This window comes from Pipistrellus hanaki (assembly GCF_964339955.1).
Source record: "Pipistrellus hanaki genome assembly, chromosome: 9".
NCBI lineage: Eukaryota > Metazoa > Chordata > Mammalia > Chiroptera > Vespertilionidae > Pipistrellus > Pipistrellus hanaki.
This window is the reverse complement of record NC_140511.1, coordinates 69,182,125-69,206,480: the sequence shown is the minus strand read 5'-3', so window position 1 is coordinate 69,206,480 and position 24,356 is coordinate 69,182,125. Positions and strand designations below refer to the sequence as shown.

The window sequence follows — 24,356 nt, the reverse complement described above, 5'->3', positions numbered from 1 at the left end:
ACACACATGCAAATCCTATGGATTCCTGAACTCCCCTGCCACAGGTAACAAGCTTTTTCATGCATGTCAGGCACCAGACTTTTGTGTCTTCCACACTACAGGAACACATTTTCAGGCTCCTCAGAGTGCTCCTAGGACTTGGGGAAAGGAGGTAATAATTGCTTCAAGCTACTCACAAGCAGAGCATCTCTCTCTAGAAGAAGAAGAAGAGGAAGAAGAAGGAGGAGGAGGAGGAGGAGGAGGAGGAGGAGGAGGAGGAGGAGGAGGAGGAGGAGGAGAAGGAGAGAAGAAGAAGAAGAAGAAGAAGAAGAAGAAGAAGAAGAAGAAGAAGAAGAAGAAGAAGAAGAAGAAGAAGAAAAAGAAGGAAGTCTCATCTATCCTCTCCTTCTAATCCTTTTTAATATCTTCAATCTGACTGAGGAGTACAAGGATAGGGGATCTGTTTTGCAACCATTTCCTGCATATATTTCTGCACAAGTGGATCTGGCTTTGAAATTTACCCTTTTAAAGGTTCATGTTTAAAATTGAGATTTAATGTTAGCATTCTTTTACACATATGCACATAACTTTGTTTTGTATGCTTTTGTTTTTGTGAAAATTAATTTTGTGCAAGAAATAAATGCACTTTTACTACTTTACTACCCAGCAGAATGGAAGATTTCTTTCCTTCCCCACAACAGCCAATTAGAAACCATCACCACCTGACCTTTGTTTTCCTCCAAAAGACTTTCATTTAAAACAGCCTCTTCCAATTTCTTCCTTTTTCTCTATAGGATAACAGTCCTCTCCTTTGTTGAACTTGCCTATGGTTTTTCGATACAGTTTGCTTATCCTCTGCTATTCCCAAATTAATCCATTTTGCTGATAAAATAACTGGCTATTTTATTTTTATTAAAGTCATTTGTTTACATGGTGATTATTTTATACCTGTTTTTACAGCTTCCATTTTTAAATTTTAAACTTGTATTTTAGAGACTCTTATCAGTAAGTGCATCTAGTTTCATGTATTTGTTACCCTCTTACAATTAGAGACCATCAAACGGCCTTAACTTTACTCTGGAAGCGAGCAAAAATAAACCAACTTTTCCATCAGGCTAAACTTCACCTCGAGATTTGTTTAGATCAGTGTTTCCCAAACTTTTCTCATGATGAGAATCACCTGGTGGAGTTGTTAAACTACAGATTCCTGAATCCCACCTAAGAAGTGCTAAACTAGAATTTTGGGGAACTTATAGGTAAAATTGTCTTAGAGCACTAGTTAAGTATACAGTTTTACCTGTATGTTCCCAAACATTCTAGTTTAGCACTTCTTAGGTGGGATTCAGGAATCTGTGGTTTAACAACTCCACCAGGTGATTCTCATCATGAGAGAAGTTTGGGAAACACTGGTTTAGATGAGTGGACATAGTTTTTATTTATTTTTTTAAACAGCATTTGGTTTCTCATTCATTCATTAGTAAAACTGAACCCACTGCCTCCTATTGCTAGAGATTTGTTATCTTTCTTGAGTCAGGAGGAAATAGAGTTTATGACTTATCTCATACAGCTTGAGATCTAATTAAGTTAATTAGTGGGATCTAATTAACAAAATTAACTCCCTCCCCTTATTCTATTTTTCTCCCGTTAAGATCACTTTTCTGGCCAACTTCGTGCATTCCCGCCCTCAAAACCAAAAAGCTCCTTAGGCAGGCGCAGTGCTTACCGCCTTTTGCACCTCCGAGCGTTAGAGGGCAGTGAAACCCCAGGCTGCGCGCCGGCTGTCACTAAAGCCGCTCCCGACGCGCCCACGTCATTACGTATGCGTTTGGGGCGGAGCCTCCCCGTGCGCGGCGACAAGAGGCGGTGCTGGCGGCTGCTGGAGGCTTCATAGCGCGGCTCGCGGGGCAGGAACTTCGGGGGCGGCGGTGGAGCCGGCGAGGACAACGACGACCGCAGGAGCGAGCCCTCGGCTTGTCGCCCGCCATGCCGACGGTGGAGGAGCTCTACCGCAACTACGGCATCCTCGCCGATGCCACGGAGCAAGTGGGCCAGGTAGGTCCCCGAGCGGCCTGCAGGGCCCTGCGCTCCGCGGCCTTTCGGGAGCGCTCCCCGGGCCGGGGCAGGCGGGCCGGGCCGGGGGGACCGCGCTGCGCCGTCCCGCGAGCACCCGGCCGCCCCGGCTGTTTCGCCGCGGTGGGCCCGGGTCTGGGAGTGCGGACCCCGGTGGCCCCGCTCCGCCTCCCTGGGGCAGCCTTTCCTCCCCGTGGCGCTTCCTAGCTCGGCCTCCCGGTAGTTCTCCTCTCGCGCCTGTCTCCCTCCTCCTTCCTGGCAGAGCTCAGTCCCTCCCAAGGCTAGATGGAGAGTTCTCCAGAGGTCAGACATGTCTTTCTTGGGGTAAAAACCTGCTCTTCATTTAGGAGACAGAAGTTTGTAGGGGGAAAAAGAAAAGAAAAAAAAAAAGGAAAGGAAATGAGCCTTTCGCCCGGACTGGAGTGAGGGCTTGGGGTTTCACTTATTTGGGACCTGATTTAAGCGCCTACCACCCACCGGGACGCTGTGCCGGGCGCTGCAGGTACCAGATGGACTGGCCGGCGCTCTGCCGGGATGTATTCTTACGGAGGGAGAGTAGCGAAGAGTCAATAAGGAAGATAGGTTTTTTGTTGTTGTTTTTAATGAAAAGGGTTGTAAAGTATAACGGGCCGAGGGCGGGGGGGGGGGGGGGGAGAGGAGAGGGCAGCGTTATAAATAGAGGTGTCGGCAGCAGGTCTGTCTGCTGCGTTTGTTTGCCCCAAGCAGTTGGAGGAGGGTGTTTGTCTGCACCCCCCTTGGCCTCTTTGTGAGTTTCTCAGCAGCCCCGGGTGGGCGGGGACGTGGAGGAGTTGCTAGCTGGGCGTGTGCCTGTGTTTTGCTGGGAAAAGAACCAGGTTCTCCCGGAGGGTGATCTTGACCGTTGTTTTTTTTTTGTCCGAAATCCCATGCCGTCTGTGTTTTTGGTGCCTGGGACTTCATGGGCAGCAGGAAGTGGACGGTCCTAGAGCCACTAACTTTAGCTGAGCTGCGGTACCGCCCCCTCCCGGTCCCTTCTCTGGACATGTGTCATTTCTGAGCCGACGAGGGGGAGATGTTGGAACCTTATTTTAGCTTAATCAAGAATTGTAAATATACAGTTTCAGGTATCAAGAGTTTCCTTCCCCACATACCTCCCGCTTCAGTAGGGAATTTTGACGTTATTAATGAGAAAAGTAAGCGGCCTGTTGTAGATGTGTATAAGGTGTGGGTTATAGATCAGCTGTGGAGGCGAAACTGCCTATTAAGAAAAGGTGGGGAAAACTGTGGTCAATCATAGTTCGATTTTGTTGTTGTTCCTGGACAGAGGTAGTAGTGAAGATATTCTCATTCACTGATTATAGTGAACTAGAGGCCTGATGTGCGAAATTTGTGCAAGAGTAAGCCTTCCCCGGCTGGGCTGCCAGCAGGCACCCGAACCCGGGCTTTCCCTAGCGGCCCCGGCTTTTTTCAGAAGGTCGTCCGGAAGGACGTCTAATCTAATTAGCATATTCTGTCTTTGTTAAGTAGGATTTTTCTACCTAAAATTGTACATCAGCAGAGGGAATGGGTAGAAGCTACCACAGTGATTCTCAGGCGGTTTGCATATGATGCTCTCCCAAAGAGGTGGATCAGGAATCTTGTAGGGAAACTTTGAAACCATATGCATAGATTGATGTCCCATATCTCCACCTTCATCTTTTTAAAATTTTGCAGTGTTGATCACTGCACCTGCCCACCCCCTCTTGCCCACCTCCACCCACTCCCACTTCCTATCCCTTGGTCTTCACCTCACTATTATCCATGTCCATGGTATTTGTATATATTTATTTTTAGTTAATCTCTTCACCTTCTTTATCCAATCACCCCCACTCACCTCTCCTCTGGCTCCCAATTCCATTTTGTCAGTTTATTTTGCTAATCAGGTTCCACACATTAGTGAGATGATACGGTATTTTGTCTTTCTCTGACTGGCTTATTTTGCCTAACATAAATGTTCTCCAGATCCATCCATGCTATTGCAAAATTTAAGAGTTCCTTTTTTACAGCAGTGAAGTAGTCATGGTATAAATGTACTGCAGCTTTTTTATCCACTCATGCATTGATGGGACTTTTTTCAGATCTTGGCTATCCCCACCCTTTAGCTGGAGTAAAAAAACTGTTGACAGCCACCTATTTACAGTGTATGATAGGGCAAATGAAAACCAAACTAGAATCTATCTGTGCAGTATGATGGATAATGGAGAATTGCTTGCATTCCCCTCATATGGCATCTTTAATTATAAATACTACCAGATTAGATCGATCTCCCTCAAGAGGTCAGAAATGTCTTTCTCAAAGCAAAGATCTGCTTTTAATTTAGGAAGAGTGCTTAGGAGCCATAAGTTTGTGAAAAACAGAAAAGGCATCTTTCCTGCAGACTTCACTGAGGGCCCACGATTTTATTTATTTAGTACATTTTTTGAGTGCCTACCATGTAGCGGACACTGCTGGGCAATAAAATTTTAGCACAGTTCCCTGTTGACGATGGGAGATCAGTACCTTCATGATACTGTAATGACAGCTGTCAAGCAGCTACTTAAGACAATGCCGAAACCGGTTTGGCTCAGTGGATAAGAGCTTTAGCCTGCGGACTGAAAGGTCCCAGGTTCGATTCTGGTCAAGGGCATGTATCTTGATTGCGGGCACATCTCCAGTGGGGAGTGTGCAGGAGGCAGCCGGTCGATGTCTCTCTCTCATCGATGTTTCTAGCTCTTTGTCTCCCTTCCTCTCTGTAAAAAATCAATAAAATATATATATTTTTAAAAAAGACCAAAAGATCTCTGCATAATGAAGTGAATTCTGAGGGACCTAAAGCTCAACTAAGCCATAATGCTTACAAAATCTCTTGTGTAATACATCATACCTTTTGGGGGGGGGGGGACACTCTTAAAACTTCAGCCAAAAAGGATGGTGGCTTTTAGGATTCTGCTTGTGAATTTTAACTGACAAAAGCAAGAGCCAACTTAATGGAAGGGACACTGCTTGCCAGTTGTTTTTTTTTTAAGGAGAGAAAAACGTTTTCATTCTTAGTGTAGCAAAGCCTGATTTTCAAGTTAACTTAGATTTACAGTCAAGACTTAAGTTCCCTTGCCCTAGCTGGTTTGGCTCAGTGGATAGTGTCAGACTGCTTACTGAAGGGTCCCAGGTTCAATTTCAGTCAAGAGCATGTATCTTGATTGCGGGCACATCTCCAGTGGGGAATGTGCAGGAGGCAGCCGGTCGATGTCTCTCTCTCATCGATGCTTTGTCTCCCTTCCTCTCTGTGAAAAATCAATAAAATATATATTTTTTAAAAAAGACAAAAACATCTCTGCATAATGAAGTGAATTCTGAGGGACCTAAAGCTCAACTAAGCCATAATGCTTACAAATTCTCTCTTGTGTAATACTTCATCCCTTTTGGGGGGAAAAAAATCTCTAAAACTTCAGCCAAAAAGGATGGTGGGTTTTAGGATTCTGCTTGTGAATTTTAACTAACAAAAGCAAGAGCCAACTTAATGGAAGGGATACTGCTTGCCAGTTGTTTTTTTAAGGAGAGAAAAACGTTTTCATTCTTAGTGTAGCAAAGCCTGATTTTCAAGTTAACTTAGATTTAGTCAAGACTTAAGTTTCCTTGCCCTAGCTGGTTTGGCTCAGTGGATTGTGTCAGACTGCTTACTGAAGGGTCCCAGGTTCAATTTCAGTCAAGGGCATGTATTATACCTTGGTTGCGGACACATAACCAGTGGGGAGTGTGCAGGAGGCAGCTGATTGATGTTTCTCTCTCATTGATGTTTCTAGCTCTTCCTCTCTTCCTTTCCCTTCCTCTCTGTAAAAAAATTCAATAAAGTATGTTATATTTTTTGAAAAGTTAAATACATGACATTCGCGTCTTTCTTAATCCAAAATTGGCTGGCTATATAGAATGATCATTTTCATATTCTAAAATATGAGGCAAAGTAAAGCTTGCTAACCTTTGTGGTAGCGCTTAATTTCAGGAATGTATTCTCTACACCTGCTTTAAAGTGCTAATTGGAAACAAATATATTTAAACACATGTAACACGATTCTTTTGAGGATTCTACCACATTCATTACAATTTTTAATGAATGATACAGTCACAGGCTGGGGTCAATAATGACTAGGATGAAGAAGTGTTGGTACATCGACAAGCTTAGTTGCTTTTTCCACTTGAAATTAGTATCATCCTTCTCTCTTTCCCTACTCACAAAGTAACTCGTGGGCAGGGAACAGATGGTAGGAAGGTAGGTGTCCATTTTAGGCAGTAACACGCCAAAATAAGCCCTATTCTAAGCTTAGCCTTTGTAAAATTTTACTAATTTAGATTGAAACAAGTTTGTTTAACTTTTCATCATTCAGAATTGTGTTTCTTTTCTGCTTTATTCTTTCAGCATAAAGATGCCTACCAAGTGATATTGGATGGTGTGAAAGGTGGTACCAAGGAAAAGAGATTAGCAGCTCAGTTTATTCCAAAATTCTTTAAGCATTTTCCAGAATTGGCTGATTCTGCTATCAATGCACAGTTAGACCTCTGTGAGGATGAAGATGTATCAGTAAGTTTATGATTGATGCTTTTCAACAAGTTTTCAGATGTTACCATTTCCAGACATTGTTTGTGCATAGTTAATATAATTAAGTACCAATCATATCAGTGCCCAATAAAATACTGCAATATAGCTTGGCACAATGTCAGACTATTTCTCTACATTTGAGAAAATATATTTGCTCTTTCACCACCCTTCAACTGTGAAAAATGCATAAAATTACAAGATACTTTGTTTTGCTTATTTGTTAAAAATGGGTTGTGGCCATTATTTTATAAATCATCATACACTGCATATGAAATCAGACTAATGTTAGTTTTCAATCAATTTATGCTTTAGATATTTAAAGTATTACTAATATTACATCATAAAACATAGTTTCAACAACGCTAAATATTTTTTCATAGCAGAAAAATATTTGATAAGTGTAATAATTGTATATGATAACTAGAATAAGAATTAGCCATTAGCATTTCTGGCTGCTGATATAGGTTCCTGAGAATTTTCAGCTATTCATGACTTTCAGATGAAATTTGTGAATTAACATGTCATGCAAAATTTGTTAGCTTTAACTCCCATACATTTTTATGTTAAACTAAATAAACCAAGATCTCATAATTGGAGTTAAATACATAAAATACTCATAAATGTGTATTAAGTAGTCAATACTGAATATTGGAAAGTAAATAGTTACAAGATCTGACATTGCCACTATAGGCTTTCTTAAAGGATACATATGTGCTCTTAAAAAAAAACAAAAAACAAAAACAACAGTTGTATATAATCAATATATAAACCATGTTCTATAATCTCAAATCTGTCTACTCCAGTCAGACAATCATATTAATGTCCCTTCCCACCACATTTTATTTTAGTTATTCTGTGAAACTTGAATGTTAAATTGAAGCAGATTATTTCTGAAACTGCTAGAATTTTCATGTTTTATATGTTTGTGACTCATCTGCTCCCTAATTATGGTTTTTCTATGGTTTTAGTTTTCTTTAAAGATTGGGTTTGTTGTTTTTATTGATGTAGTACTTGGTTAAATTTTTGTTTGAAATTATATCCAGATTCGACGGCAAGCAATTAAAGAGCTTCCTCAATTTGCCACTGGAGAAAATCTTCCCCGAGTGGCAGATATTCTAACCCAACTTTTGCAAACAGGTAAGGAATATTAGCATCATCCTTTTAATGAATATAACTTCTCTAGGCCAGAAGGGGTCAATGGGCAGAGAGGGGAACATATGTAATACTTTCAACAATAAAGTTTTAAGACAAAGATAAATTCATTTAAATCTGTAATTTAAATAGATGTAACTTCTCACTGAGATGACTCTTTTTAGCTTTTTAAAAAAATAAAATTCTCGCCGAAACCGGTTTGGCTCATTGGTAGAGCGTCGGTCTGTGGACTGAAAGGTCCCAGGTTCGATTCCGGTCAGGGGCATGTACCTTGGTTGGGGGCACATCCCCGGTAGGGGGTGTGCAGGAGGCAGCTGGTCGATGTTTCTCTCTCATCGACGTTTCTAGCTCTCTATCTCTCTCCCTTCCTCTCTGTAAAAATCAATAAAATATATTTAAAAGAATAAAATAAAATAAAAAAATAAAATTCTCTTGTATTTAATAGTTTGAAACTTAATGACTTGTGATTATCTAATTTCTAGTGAGGTTTTGTGTGTGTGTGTGTGTGTGTGTTTAGTTCTATTTATAAAGTCAAAATTACTAGATTCTTAGGGGATTTTGATGCATCATGATCCCCTCCCCTCCAGTTTCCTATAGTTTCATAATTGTATGATCTTAATATAAAACCTTTCCAGGCATGCTATATCAGGTTCTTTCCCTTTTTAAGGAAGATGTATTTTCTCAGTACTTAAGAGAATTACTTAAATTACGTGTCTCAATATAATCTATGGGAATCTATGTTAAATCGTAAATTTGAAAATGAAGCAGATGATATTTTTCACTTATTTTATGTATTGTGCCACTTTTTCTCTTTGTAGATGACTCTGCAGAATTTAACTTAGTGAACAATGCCCTGTTAAGTATATTTAAGATGGACGCAAAAGGTAAGGCCACTTCTTGTTCTGAATTGTTCTTCTTAGTCTGATGTCTTAAAAATTGGGGAGTTTGGCACAGTTCATAAAGGATAAAGTCTAGAATTCACCCGCATATCTATTTCATAAAAGTATTGTGTTCTTTTTAAAAAGCTATTTCACTCAAGAGGTTTATGAGTTGAAAACCCAGCAGAAATAATTGCAAAAGCAGTTCCAAAATGCCTGAGTTTTATTACTAGTAGCTCTGTGCATGAATCTGTTCGCCAGTAGCTCTCCACCTGCTGCCTCGCCCTCCTGTTGCTCCCCCTAACCCCCCATAGCTTGCTGCCCTGCCCTCTTCTGTAGCCCTCCGATGCCTCCTTGTAGCCAGTAGCTTGCTGCTGCCCTCCTGTAGCTTTCCACCCATTGCCTGCCCTCCCCATAGCTTGCTGCCCTGCCCCCTCCTGTAGCTCTCTGCTGCCCTCTTGTAGCTCACTGCCCCACCCTCCTGATATGATATCTGGTCATTACATGGTAAGCTGTTACGCCACTACTGCCATTTGCATATTAAATCTTTATTATATAGGATTAGTAGTGATAAAGCCCACCTGGTGTGGCTCAGTGATTTTGAACCAGGAGGTCAGGGCATATGCCTGTGTTTCAGACTCATTTCCCCAGTAGAGGGTGTGCAGGAGACAGCCAATCAGTGATTTTTTTTTTTAATATATTTTATTGATTTTGTACAGAGAGGAAGGGAGAGAGACAGAGCCAGAAACATCGATGAGAGAGTGTCATCGATCAGCTGCCTCTTGCACACCCCCTACTGGGGATATGCCCGCAACCAAGGTACATGCCCTTGACCGGAATCGAATCCGGGACCCTTCAGTCCCCAAGCTGACGCTCTATCCATTGAGCCAAACCGGTCTCGGCCAATCAGTGATTCTTATCATTGATGTTTCTATTTCCCTCTCCCTTCCTCTCTGAAATCCATATAAATATTTTTTTAAAAGGTAAGTCATGCTCAGTCTAACTGAATCCATGAAGAAACCATGTGATCACTCTTAAAGTTGGAGCTGTAAAACTTCATACTAATTTAATCAGTATCAATGATACTCAGGATGTTTGTTAACTCACTTGAGAAGAAATACTATAAACTGAGTTATATTTTAAAACTTCCATTATGATATAGAATTAACTTACTACACAAAACTATTTTATGTTGCAGGGACTTTAGGTGGCTTATTCAGCCAAATCCTTCAAGGAGAAGACATTGTTAGAGAACGAGCCATCAAATTCCTTTCTACAAAACTTAAGACTTTACCAGATGAAGTCTTAACAAAGGAAGTAGAGGAACTTATTCTAACAGAATCCAAAAAGGTAAGCTTCAGTCATCATTCAATAGAACTTCTCTAAAGCAAAAGCACGTATTTGAATTTAGCAGTATTCATCAATGTATATAAAATGACATATCTCACTAGAACCATTGTAGAACTTAAAGCTTTTCTTATATTGTATTTTGTATTTTGCTTGCCTATAATGATGAATGTATGTTAATTTAAAGGGATGTGATCACATTTAAATCCTTTGTGGTTGCTAAACTCAAAATGTATGCATTTTCCAGGAGTCTACAGATGAACTCCTTCAGGAAATTTTACCTAATTCCCACCCATCTTAGGATAATCTCTCAGTATTCTGGATAGTTTCAAAATTAAACTGAAATCACATTGAAATGACCTATTTTTTTTGTCCTACCTCATGACACACTAAGGTCTTCAAGAGTGTGCCCCAGATCTATCAATAGCATAAGTATAGATGCTGAGATTATCAAGATGTCACAAGTAATTTTCACTTATGAAGTGCAAAAGTTAGGGAATAGTTTACTTTTTTATATGTTTAGGAAAATTCAAAAATTCACTTCCTTATTAATAAGGTTTCTTCAATGAGAGAAAAGGGAGCAGTTATTCAGCTGGGAATGTCAGCATATTTTACCTATGCTCCAACCAATAATCTGCTGGAATATGTCTTCTATTTTATATGCAATTACCACATTAGTGTGAATGAAGCTGCTTTTAAATATAGGAAACTGCGTCTGATTTACTATATAATTTCTCAATCTCTATTTTGCTGTCACTCCCAAAAGAGCCTTTTTAGACTTATTTTTTCCTTTGCTACCCTTCCAGGCATTTTTAATTCCACAGATATACTGTATATCTTTTTATTTACTGTATGTAAATTTGTGCTTTAGACATAAAAAATTAAAAATTTCCAAGAATTGGAGACAACATTGTGCCCCATCTATAATAACAGAAGTATAATATGCTAATTAGACTGGACATCCTCTGGACGAAGCTGGGGCTCCGAGGGAACCCTGGGTACCTGCCTGCAGCCAGAGGGAAGCCAGTGCCAGCAGCCGAGGGAAGGAAGGCCTATTTTTTTTTTTTTTTTTTTTTTTAAATATATTTTATTGATTTTGTACAGAGAGGAAGAGAGAGGGATAGAGAGTTAGAAACATCGATGAGAGAGAGTCATCGACCAGCTGCCTCTTGCACACCCCCTACTGGGGATATGCCCGCAACCAAGGTACGTGCCCTTGACCGGAATCGAACCCGGGACCTTTCAGTCCCCAAGCCGACGCTCTATCCATTGAGCCAAACTGGTTTCGGCAGGAAGGCCTATTTTTGCATGAATTTCGTGCATCGGGCCTCTAGTATTGATAACGGGCCTCTGAAGTTAAATTGACTGAAGCTAGAAGTTAGTATTAGTATTTCAGAAACATTAAGAGCAAACTGACTTTAGTAACTGAAATAAATGTTACACTGCTTTAATATTGATCTTTTCCATTTGAGTGGTAAAGACACTTATTTTTAATTACTATCTCTTTCCAGGTCCTAGAAGATGTGACTGGTGAAGAATTTGTCCTGTTCATGAAGATACTGTCTGGGTTAAAGAGCTTACAGACAGTGAGTGGAAGGCAGCAACTTGTAGAGTTGGTGGCTGAACAGGCTGACCTGGAACAAACCTTCAACCCGTCAGATCCCGACTGTGTGGACAGGCTCTTACAGTGCACTCGGCAGGCAGTACCCCTCTTCTCTGTAAGCTCTTTGTTTTACATAGATGCTATTTTTATTATTCTGTTAGCTTATATTTCTTCTTTTTTTAACTAGATTTTTATTGATTTCAGAGCGGGAGGGAGAGATAGAAACATCAGTGATGACCCCACACTGGGGATCGACCCTACAACCCCGGGCATGTGCCCTGACCTAGAATTCAAATGTGACCTCCTGGTTCCTAGGTCGATGCTCAACCACTGAGCCACACTGGCTGGGCAGCTTATATTTCTATAGATATTTACTTGAGCATTCTCTTCAAACCTTTGCATAAAAGTAACATGGTGGAATCAATATTTAGTTTATGGGGGCTTGAGTAGGGTTGGTGAGAGATCAAAGCGGCAAGAAGTTTCTTTAAAGTCTTTCTAAGAGACTTTTTTAAAGTCTTAAGAATTTTGCATAATAAATTATAATTTGGCTGAGTTTCTAAAATTCTTCTTTAGTAATTTAACCTTTTTTCTTAAAATTTCTAACAGATTGTTCTAAGTATATATGCTCTTCATCTCTGGCTTTGTGCTATTTCTAGCCATCAGTGTTCTGGGATGTGCAGACGATAGTTTAAAAAAAAAAAAAAAAAGTTGAAAGGATGTATCCTTTGTGAAAATGTACAATCTGAAATTCAACACTAAAATCTCCCCCAAAATTTGCAGCAGTTAAAAGATGTATAGATGTTGCCCTGCCTGAGTGGCTCAGTTGGTTGAGTGTCATTCTGTGTACCAAAAGATTGCTGGTTAAAACCAATTGATATTTCTTGCATTGCCCCCTCCCCTCAAAAAATCAATAAAAACAAAGTGAGGATTTAAAAAAACAAAGATTTATTCCTGGGGTGCTCCGGGGTGTGCACTGCATTGTATTTGTAGCCACAGTGCTTGATGTTAGCATTTGGGGAATGACATTCTACTGTTTTATTTGAGAGGATATGTTTCCCTTTTTTGACAACTCATTATTTTTTGTTTTTTACAGAAAAATGTGCATTCCACAAGGTTTGTGACTTACTTCTGTGAGCAGGTTCTACCTAACCTCAGCTCCTTAACTACTCCAGTGGAGGGTCTTGATATACAGTTGGAGGTAAGAGAAGATTTCTCCTTCTGGTACTGAAAAGCCATTCTCCTATTTTAATAAAAATATAAACCACTAACTTAAATCCGATTTCTAAGACAACAGAGGTCTGCCGATGGCTAGCAAGTAATCTGTCCTAGGATGAATTACATAGGAATGTTATGAATTCAATTAAAGGTTGTTGTAATGGGAAAGCACTGCTTGTAGTTTTCATTGTAGTCAGTCTCTACCTTTGTAGCCTTAATACTTTTAACCATATTCATCTCCGTGTCCCCAGAATCTAGTGCCTGATTCTGAAAGGCACTTGATGATTGTTGAATCAAACTGAAATATGGAAATGTATTTCCCTCAGATCTTTGGGGTAGAGAAGACTCACTGTACACTGTAGTTTGCTTCAAATGTTCTCGGATTGGCTTATCAGACTGGATTGAATAAAGCAAAGATGGGCCTCAAGAATAGTGGCAAATATTAGAGACTAAATTTTAATAGCAAATGAGGCCCTCTCTGAGTGTTAGTAAATAGTTATTTGCTGCTAAGCCCTAGCCAAGTGGTTCCCAATGTGTGGGGCACACCCCCCACAGGAGGGCAATTTGATTTGGGGGGGGGGGGGGGGGGGCAATTTAAGATGATTATTAACAGTGAATTTTTTGCATTTCTTATGGTTCTCGGGGCCTCAAATACAGTATATAAATATATATTGTGATATATTTATGCATTTCAGTTCTATATTATATGTTTTGAAACTATAAGAGCGTCAGTCTGCGGACCAAAGGGTCCCCGGGTTTGATTCCAGTCAAGGGCATATATCTCGATCAGGAACCCAGGCCCTGGTCAGGGCTCATGCAGGAAGCAACCAATTGATGTTTCTCTGACATCAGTATTTCTCTGTCTTTCCCTTTCTCTTCCACTCTCTCTAAAAATAGAAAAATATCCTTGGGTGAGGATTTTTTAAAAAATGTTATTTGCTCTTAAGAGTACTTACTCAGTTTTTTCTATAAATTGTCAAGTTAGTTAATGTACTTGTCATTTTTACATTGTATTTATCACTATCATTTATTAACCTGTAGCAGAAAATATTATGTATATTATTTTCCCTGTTATATTTAATTGTTGAAAATTTAGAATCATTCTTATAGTTCTTGCTCATTCAAGAAAATAATACTAATAACAGTGAATTGTGTATTTGTATTTTAGGTATTGAAACTGTTGGCGGAAATGAGTTCATTTTGTGGTGACATGGAAAAGCTAGAAACAAATTTAAGGAAACTGTTTGATAAGTTATTGGTAAGAAACCTCTCCCCCAGGAAAATTATATAGCCCCTGGTATAATAGTATAGTATTAATTTCTAGATTATGGAGAGCCAGATTTTGAAGTTACAGTATTAGACAATACTAGCAAGTGCTGTTAGCTGCTCAGGCCACATGTTTTCTACTTTTAAAAATATATTTTTTTAATCTTTGGCATTTTTTCTGTTGTTGATGCTTTGCATAAAGTATTGTACAGGATTTATATAGTAGGATCTTCTGCTAGCCCTTTATCAAAATATTCCACCATTCAGGTTGCTGCCTAAGGCCTGGTAGGTTTAGCAACTAGGAAATAAAGTCAAATTTAAGCCATAATTGTGGAGAAAATGGGCCAACTGATAAAATCATCAGAATCACCAAAATATTTGATTGAGTGTGAGCAGTTATGAAGCAGTAATAAGTATTACTTCCACAGTGTGAATGGAGTCATCCAGTATCTATAATACCTCTAGGGTGCTACAGTACTGATAACAAATGCCTTTGGTGGTACTTTGAATGAAAAAAGAGTCAATACTTAGAGAATATGGACTAATATTCAAAGAAGATTTTTGGAATTAGCATAATTTAGTAGGTTAAGATCATCAACTTAAGAGGTTGAACATAGATTGACTAACTTTTTCACCATAGGAAAGATAACTACACTTTCAGAATTCCACCTACATTGAGTGCCTAATGTTAGCTACTTGAATTGTCATTGTTAGTATTAGAAGCAGCTATAACATGTGGAGAATTGACAGTGTATATCATTGATACAATAGATCTAAAAGACATATCTTAAATTTCTAATCTTCATATGTTTTAATGCTTCATGCCTTACTGTAAAAGCATTCCCTGCAATTAGTTTAATATATGTTCATAATTATTTAGAACAGATTGCAAATATCTCTGTATTTTCATCTCTTAGGAGTACATGCCTCTCCCTCCAGAAGAAGCAGAAAATGGGGAGAATGCTGGTAATGAAGAACCTAAGCTGCAATTCAGTTATGTGGAATGTTTGTTGTACAGCTTCCACCAGTTGGGCCGAAAACTTCCAGATTTCTTAACAGCCAAACTGAATGCAGAAAAGCTCAAAGATTTTAAAATTAGGTAATGTATGATTGAAGTAGTCCAATCCTTGGCAAAGATGATGGTTATCTGATGCTCCCTGGGTTTTATTTTCATTTTTACAAGAGCTGTCTTCCATCCCTGCCTTACTCCACTGGGACAAAATAGAAGAGCCACAAAAGAGAAATGGGTGCAAACATATAACATCTGTCGTATATGGGGGGGGGGGGGAGATGGACTCTGGTTCTCCCCACTTGTTTTATGATTTGGGCAGGTTCCCTAATCTAACACCCCAAATTAACACAGTTACATTTTAAATTTTGAAATGCTTACCTGTTGTATCTGTCACTGTCCTCTACTCTTTGGTAAAGCAGAGGTTTAATATGAAACATTTGATCAGAAGCAGGCAACTTAAGTTACTCTAGCGGGTTAGTATGGTTTTGTCGGCTTCCAACATGGTGTACTGTGGCCAGGGCCAAAAACTGCAGTGATGGTGCAGCCCATCAACCTCATCTTCACATATTTGCAGAATAGATCTCTGATTCAGGTGTGACTTTATGAGCAAGAGAATACTCGGATAGAGGGTTCTGTTGTTTATGATGTGTGTATGAACCTCATATTAGATGATACAGAAGATACTCATTCTAAAACAGACAGGAAAACAAATGAGCTGGATCATGCTAAGAGGAGTTACTACTCTGCTCCGAAGTGTCTTCAAATAGAAATGACTAGTTGAAGTCAAATTGTTGAGAAGGTAGTATAGATACAGTTTGTGTTTTTTAGGTGTCCTTTGTCTAAGTTGAAGTGGGAACACAAAGTTGAAGTAATTTGCTAATTAACAAATACTTCTTCCTTTAGGCTGCAGTACTTTGCACGGGGCCTGCAGGTTTATATCAGACAACTTCGGCTGGCTCTCCAGGGCAAAACAGGCGAGGCCTTAAAAACAGATGAGGTAAGAATACTGGGACACATTTCAAATAAATTTTTATAATAGCCACCATTTATTACCAATTAAGACTGAGTTCATACATTGAAATGTAACATGCGACTTTATTTGAAATGGTGCTAGAAGTCTGTGTTGTGATACATGATGTTAGAAGTTTGTCTACATATTTAGTTATTTGCTAAGTTGTATTTTTGTCATCGTTGCAATATCTTGAATGTTTCCAATGTTTGTGGAAAATGTTACCAAACTTAGATACATGCCAATCTTTCACCAGGGTCCCATGAACAGCACATACTAGTGTTGTTTAAATATTTGATTGGTGGTTGTCATATTTTTAATTTCACCTTTTTGAAACCCAAATGTTAAATTGAGAAAAATATTAAGAAAAACATTAAATTGCCAATTCTATACCAAACTATGTTTGTTTGTGTTGGGATATTTGGTTCCCTGGTTTCATCTATTTTGATCACTCTTCATCCCAATCCTATGAAATATTTTAAGTTTTCATCATGTCTATCATTAACTTAAACTGATTGTATTCTTAAATATATTTTTATTGATTGCACAGAGAAAGGGAAAGGGAGAGAGAGATAGAAAAATCAGTGATGAAAATCATTAATCAGATGCATGCTGTACATCCCCCACTAGGGAACAAGCCCTCAACCTGGGCATGTGCCCTGACCAGGAGTAGATACGTGGCCTTGTGGTTCACAGGTCGATGCTAAACTATTAAGCCTCACCTGCCAGGCTAAACTGATGTGTGTTTTTTAAACTGATTATTTTTTAAATATTTCCTATGTGCATATGACCTGTCCCTTATTCATTTTTTCAGGTAGATTGTAGATAACACTTTAATTATTTGCTTTCTTTGCCATCTCTGCACTGGTTTATAGTATAAATATATATATATTGTATATGAATAATGATTCTGAAAGAGTAGTGTAATAGAATATGCATTGTAAAAGTTATTGGCATTATGTTGTTTTTTCTTTTTGCAGAACAAGATTAAAGTTGTTGCATTGAAAATAACAAATAACATCAATGTTTTAATCAAGGTAATAAGTATTCCTTTCTTACCCAATCCTCCCAAGCTTGCTACAAAAGTAGTGTTCTACTTTTGAACTACTTAAAAATATGCAAGAGAAATACTTGTTATTGATATTTTATCCTGAAACATTTAGAAAAAACTTAGCTTCAGTTTCTTAAATGTTGTGCACAACAAGGGATTAATAATAATAGGTATACCTTTTAAAAAATTATTTTTGACTTCAGAGAGGAAGGAAGAGGGAGGGGAGAGAGAGAGAGAAACATCAGTGATGAGTCATTGATTGGCTGTCCCCTGCATGCACGACACAGGGGATCAAGCCCACAACCCTGGGCATGTGCCCTGACCTGGAATCCAAACATGACCACCTGGTTCATAGGTCGACGCTCAACCACTGAGCAGCACCAGCAAAACGGTAGTAAGGGTGTAACTTTTAACAAATTTGTCCTTGTTTAGTTTGGTTCTTGCAGCATTTTTTAGGACCTTAATCACCAGCACAAGAGCCAGAAAGATAAATTGCAGCTTCCTTTCCTAAAATTAATCTTTAAGATGTCTTTCTGTTTCTTTCCCTTACCACCCAATCACTCTACTCACCAGTCAAATACATAGAAATCTTGTCTAATTTTGTCTCTTCAGGATCTCTTCCACATTCCTCCCTCTTATAAGAGCACAGTAACATTATCCTGGAAACCTGTACAGAAAGTTGAAATGGGGTAAGAATTATATTTAAAAAGAATTTAAGTGTTCTAATACTTAGGACTTACAAATATAAAAATCTGAATTCAGATGTTACATTTACTGTACGAAATGTACATTATTAAATGATTCTTAATAAGATGTTAAAATATGACTATTAGAAGTATGACTTAAAATATAAAATCTAATTCCAGTACTTATAAAATAAACTGGTGGAATACAGCCCAAGATTTTTCAGCCTATTTGTACTCATGTGGCATAACTAGACTTTCTGACAAGTTTTACAAAATGAGTCACTTGCATATAGTCTTTGAAGCTACGTATTTTAGATTATTTTAAAGCCTTGTAAGTCTTTTTTGATAATGTCTGCATAAATAAGGCACAGTTAGTTTGATGACATCAGAATGTTACTCCTTTTTTCTGGTGTGACTATGATAAAGTGCCTATGCTAACTTATAAGTGCCTCTGGTTTAATGCAATTTTTTTTTATTGCGGTTCTTTTTACTGTTATAGGCAAAAGAGAGCCAATGAAGATACAACCTCTGGTTCACCACCCAAGAAATCTCCAGCAGGACCAAAAAGAGATGCAAGGCAGATTTATAATCCTCCTAGTGGGAAATATAGCAGCAATCTGGGCAACTTTAATTATGGTGAGCGTTTCCGTTTGGGTATAAGCAATATGAGAGATTAGACAAATTGTGTTGAACTTGATTTTCATTATCAGTTATATACAAGTGGGAACTTCTTAATTTGACTACTAGCCTTGATTTAAAAACAAAACAAACAACACAAAAAAACACCTTTCTGAAGTAGTATCAAAGGTTAGAAATGTTCTAAAGCCAAAAGTTGAAATGCACCAGGACAGGAGAAGTTCCCTTGGTGGTCACATCCTGTGGTTTTAAAAGCACCTATTTTACTGTGAACTGCCAAATTTGTGTCCATCATTTCTTATTTAAGAGTTTCACAATAACCTGATCTTCCTGCTAGTACACGACTCTCTAGCCTGCTCTAAACACAGTAGCAAAGAGACATGTACTCCTTTACTTGAAGCTGCAATGAGGAAGTTTGAAAGTTCAAAATTTGAGACTCTTAATTTATGTATGATGAAAGTCCAGGCTTGCTGATAACTTCAAGTCAATTTTCTTTATTGGAAAGACTCCTCAGGAATATGTCTCTGGAGCTATAAAAGAGACTGCCTAGTGAGTCAACATCTTATTCTACCATATGATACACATGACTTGATTTTTCAGCAAAAAATGTGCTTAATTTATAAACAGTAACCCAAATATCATATGTATATGCATCATCACTTTTTGGCAGCACCTCTTAGCTGATAAAGCAGGGAGAAAAGCTGTCAGCATTTATATCTATATTTTTCTTGAGTTTTGGTGCTTGAAATATGATGACCAAAAACAAATTGCCTTTCTATTGCATTTGAAAGGAAAATTGTGTCAGTCTAGCCTAATATTTTATAATTGATCATTGATAGTTTAAAATATTTTGCATTTATGTCACCAACTTTTGAAAGCCAGTGGCTTTTTTGTTAATTTCATATTAAGTATAGAAATTTTTGTAGTTTCATTAATATCTGTGATAGTGATAGGCACTGAAATAAAGAATAGTTGTCATAACATTGTGACCTTGAAACATCTTTGTTAATGGAGTACATTTAATTGAGTACCAACTATGACTATATTTTGCACCTTGTTATACGTTCTTTGTTTTTATGTACAGAATGAGTCTGTGGATGTAGAATAACAATGCTGCTTTTATAGTGCCTACTGCTTCCTTCAGAGCACAGCTATATTTGCTGTACCGTGAAGTCCTGAGCAAGACCTAAACCCTTGTTCGCTTTTCCGTAGAGCAGAGAGGAGCCTTCAGGGGAAGTAGAGGTGGCCGAGGTTGGGGAGCACGAGGAAATCGAAGTCGGGGAAGACTCTACTGAATAAGACATCACATTCTTCAGCATCGTCATGTGCTTACTATACTTAAATTCTACTACTCATTGGATTGCCGGGGATGTCCATTAAAAAGGACTGCTGCCTTCAGCTAAAAACTTACTGTTCTTTATACCTTTGTATGTACGATCTACTTTTGTAACAGACCATGGTTGTGTCCAAGGTAAAACCACAGCGATATTTTTGGATGCTTTGTGCGCAATCTTGTTTTTGCAATATCATCATTATTCAGACTTCATATTGTGAATCTTTTAAACATCTTAATTTGTTGAGAGCTATTCAAATCTAAAATATAATAAAATTCTATTTCTGATAACTGGTAAAGATTATCAGTTTTGAAAGCTTACTGATTTTCTTCTCCCCTCTGTCTTTCCCCCCCCAGTGTATAGAGAAGAGTAATGGTCAATTTTAACATTTGGTTTTCATTGTGTTTTTTTATAAAGCTGCTAGGCAATGGTTCAGCATTCCTACCTAGTGTACTAAGAGCAAAATACTTAAATGTAGAAGTATTACATTTTTAGGAGAATGTAAGCTGCTTTGCACTGCTTAACTCTTCTCCATATGTTGTGATAATAAGCTTATGAATGGGATCCTACTATTTGAATAGTAATGTGTATGTATAATATACATACATACATAAGATATGTGTGTGTGTGTATATATACATATGTATGCATGCTGACTACACAACATAAATCACTTTTTAAAATTCCAGCAACAGGTAATCTTTGACATGGTGATTACCCTTTTGAGGCTGAATCCATTATTACTTGTTATCTAGGTTTTCTTCCCAGTAGTGAGGGATTTTGAGTCCGTTGCACTTACATGATTATTGTTATTTAAAACTGAAAATAAACAAAGGCTGTGTTTTCAAAGATAAGTTTGGCGATCCCTTTTGGAGAAATACAGCCAAAATACTGAATCTGATGTACATATAGGTTTCTACAGGATGACATAGAATAATTTAGACTTTGGGAATTGAATAACCAGGGCAATCCAGGAAAAGTGACTTGATAACATGTTCTACCAATAATAAGGGATACTCTCTGTTTGCTTTTGCCACTTTGAAGATTTTAACTTCTCAGGTTATTAATCAAAATTATTGTATAAGTTAGCCAATAGAATCTTTAGGTTAAAAAACAGATGGGGGGGTTGTGGAGTGTTTAATGTCATGGGCATTTTTAGTAGCATAGGTCCTTTGCTCTGCATTTGAATGTTTCATATATTTTTGTTTCAGTTAATATTCCCTCCCCAAGTTTGCTACTCAAATCCAATGTCTGAATAACATTTTCTAGTAGTTTGGCATATTTTTTGAGGAATAGTTAGTAATTCCAATGGCAGTGTGTTCATTACTGTTAATCCTTACAGTGGGGGAAAAACAAAACCCCTTTGTTAGAATTACTGCACATGTTTATGGGATAAATATTTTTTAAAGACTAGAATTATACAAGTGAGCATAAGAAATTGGTCAGCTTGATTATGGAGTGGTGGCAATAATCTAAACATTCCAAAAGACAATGAGCTGAACCTGAGCTCCCTTGGAATCTGAACAGACATAGGAATATGGAATTGCTATTTGAAAACTGTGAGCTGTTGGCCGAATGCCATTTCAAGTATAGGAACTGTATTAGGACTACAGTTATATAAATTTGAAATTAAGTGTAACTTTTCCTTTTTTTTTTTTTTTTTTTTTAAAGAATATTTGTAAACTCAAAGCTGAGCAGAATTGACTCTACTTTTAAGTTTGATATTGAGTTGACTGTGTTTCTTCCTTTGCCACCTCATTGTTCCCCTTCCCTTTCCTAAGGCAATAATGCACAATGTAGGTTACTTCTGCTTCAAAAATTTGAATGAAAAACTTCATGTCATGATTGTTTTTCTTTTGCAAGACATCTGTTTATCACATTGTTCAAAAGTAAATGTTTCCTTATGCTTTTGAAATAAATTTCCTTTTGTAATTTTGTTTTGTGTCTTGATGTGTTATGATTATGATAACTTCAGATTCTTGGATATTCATTAAACATTTATTGATTGCTTTTCATGTGCCAAGCAGTGTATCTTATACCATGAAAATACAAAGATAGACAAACTACTGCTCTGCCTTCAAGAAGTTCAGTCTTACAAGTTATCTTTAATTTTCATTCGTTTGGATTTATTTTTAGAAGCTAAATCACTCTTCTGAAAAAAAGGGATTTGGCTCTAATCAAAGCATGAAATATTTCCATCCTCAAGTTAATATTCAAAAACAAGTTGGAACTTCTTAATTTGACCACCAGCCTTGATTTTAAAAAAAGTCTTCCTGAAGTAGTATCAAAGGTTAGAAATGTTCTAAAGCCAAAAGCTGAAATGCACCAGGACAAGATAAGTTCCCTTGGTGGTCACATTCTGTGGCTTTAAAAGCACCTATTTGACTGTGGACTGCCAAATTTGTGTCCATTTCTTATTTACGAGTTTCACAATAACCTGATCTTCCTGCTAGTACACGACTCTCTAGCCTGCTCTAAACGCAGTAGCAAAGAGACATGTACTCCTTTACTTGAAGCTGTTCATTGGCTCCTCACTTCGGAATAAAAATCAAAAGCAATGCTGTGGCTTTAATTTCTGACCCCAGCTGCTGCTCTTCCCCTCCATCACACTGCTCAAGTCAGTTGGCTTCATGCAGGCTAGGCAAACACATTCCTGCTTTAGAATCTGCACTAGCTGTCCCCTCTAGCCACACTTCCTTATGTCTGCTTGCCCACTCCATTTCCTTCAAATCCTCAAAGATCACGTCAAGGAATCATTTCATATTGCAATGCCCCTTCCTATCCTGCCAAGACTCCAGATTCCACTTACCCTACCATATGTTTCCTGGAGCACATAATTTGCTTATATGTTGCTTACTCTCTGTCTCCCCCTGATAGACTATAATGTGGCTAAAATGCCACAAAGTATTGATTTTTGCATGTTGCTCAAGCCTCTAAGGACAGTAAGTTTTCAATAAGTCAAAGGTAGTGTTTTGGGCTCTCGATATATAAGTGGTGAACAAGTCAAGCAAACTCATGAAGTTCATTATGCAGAGCCTAATGAGACTTTACAAGGACACTGAAGCATTCTGTTGGGATTGTGTGTGAGAGAGCTAGCATAGACAGAATGGTTAGAAAAAGCCTCTGAGAAATTTGTTTGAACAGAGATCTGGATGGTTATTGGAACCAACCTAATAAAGATTTCAAGGAAAAGCGTTTGACTTGGAGGTAGCAAAACCTACCGAACACCTGGCTTTAAGAATGCCAGATTTACCAAAACCGGTTTGGCTCAGTGGATAGAGGATCGGTCTGCAGACTGAAAGGTCCCAGGTTCGATTCCGGTCAAGGGCATGTACATTGGTTGTGGGCACATCCCCAGTGGGGGGTGTGCAAGAGGCAGCTGGTTGATGTTTCTCTCTCATCGATGTTTCTAGCTCTCTTATCTCCCTTCCTTCCTCTCTGTGGAAAATCAATAAAATATATTTTAAAAAAGAAAATGCCAGACTGTGCTAAAGAGGGTTGCTCAAAGCTTGTAGGCTCCTAGTCTCCACCCCAGAACTCCTAAATTCCTCATCTACTAAGTCTTCATCTGGTTATTTGGTTGATCCTTCAGGTTAGGGTTAGGGTTAAGAGTTAACCATTGTCCTGTGTGTTCCCTCAACTTACTATCCTTCCCCCATTTTAGAAACTATAGGGGGAATTCAAATTAATTCTGGATGAGTAGGAAACAGGAAGTGAGGTTTAATTTTAGCAAGCATAATGGAAACAAATCTAATTTCAAAAAAAAAAAAAAAAAAAAAACACTAAGAAATTGGATATTTATTCCTAGAAGTTGTATGTTCATTCCCTAAAACTAATGTTACCACAAATAAGAAAATGCAGTAAAAATCTGGTTATCATAGGGTGATATTAGAAATAAGATCTGAGACAAAGCCTAGGTAAAATACTACATACTGTTCTAGTTTGCATTCAAGAATACACTACGGTAAGTAGAAAAGGAACAGAGAGGAATAAATAAGGGAATGGTATTCCTATGAGGACAAACTAAAAATTATCATGCTATAAATAATGGATAAGATTTTTTTAAGAAGCACAAACTAGCCGAAACCGGTTTGGCTCAGTGGATAGAGCGTTGGCCTGCGGACTAAAGGCCCTCCGATTCGATTCCGGTCAAGGGCATGTGCATTGGTTGCGGGCACATCCCCAGTGGGGGGTGCGCAGGAGGCAGCCCATCAACAATTCTCTCTCATCACTGAGGTTTCTCTCTCTTCTCCCTTCCTCTCTGAAATAAATAAAAATGAATAAACCAATAAAAAAAAGGAAAGTTAACATGAAAACATAAGACATCTCTCCCCTTTAGGTGCTTTGAAGGCATACCTTTCATTTCTCCACTATTTTTACCTACCCAGAAATAAAGATAAAAAGCCAAGGTTTTATTTTAAAATGTGTGTGTGTGTGAGCCTTCCCCTTTGGCATACACCACTTTCCTCTCCCTCTGGTCCCCATGCTCCCACGCTGGACAACAACAACAACAAAAAAGCGGTCTCCGAC

At 38.3% G+C, this 24,356-nt stretch overlaps 1 protein-coding gene across 2 annotated transcripts; it reads left to right on the top strand.

The window, feature by feature from the left end:
• Nucleotides 1–1,828: 1,828 nt before the first annotated feature.
• API5 (apoptosis inhibitor 5) lies at nucleotides 1,829–21,762 on the top strand. Of its 2 annotated transcripts, none has more exons than XM_084893692.1 (14): nucleotides 1,829–2,031; nucleotides 6,458–6,619; nucleotides 7,681–7,774; nucleotides 8,608–8,673; nucleotides 9,866–10,017; nucleotides 11,526–11,732; nucleotides 12,711–12,815; nucleotides 14,001–14,090; nucleotides 15,016–15,197; nucleotides 16,014–16,107; nucleotides 17,100–17,156; nucleotides 17,783–17,859; nucleotides 18,356–18,492; nucleotides 19,710–21,762. In XM_084893692.1, exons 1-14 carry the CDS (start codon nucleotides 1,963–1,965, stop codon nucleotides 19,730–19,732), a joined length of 1,515 nt encoding a protein of 504 aa, XP_084749818.1. In that variant the 5' UTR covers nucleotides 1,829–1,962; the 3' UTR covers nucleotides 19,733–21,762. The 2 variants fall into 2 exon arrangements, with proteins under 2 accessions (XP_084749818.1, XP_084749817.1); XM_084893691.1 differs by having other exon boundaries at nucleotides 1,834–2,031; nucleotides 19,705–21,762.
• The last annotated feature ends 2,594 nt before the right edge of the window (nucleotides 21,763–24,356 follow it).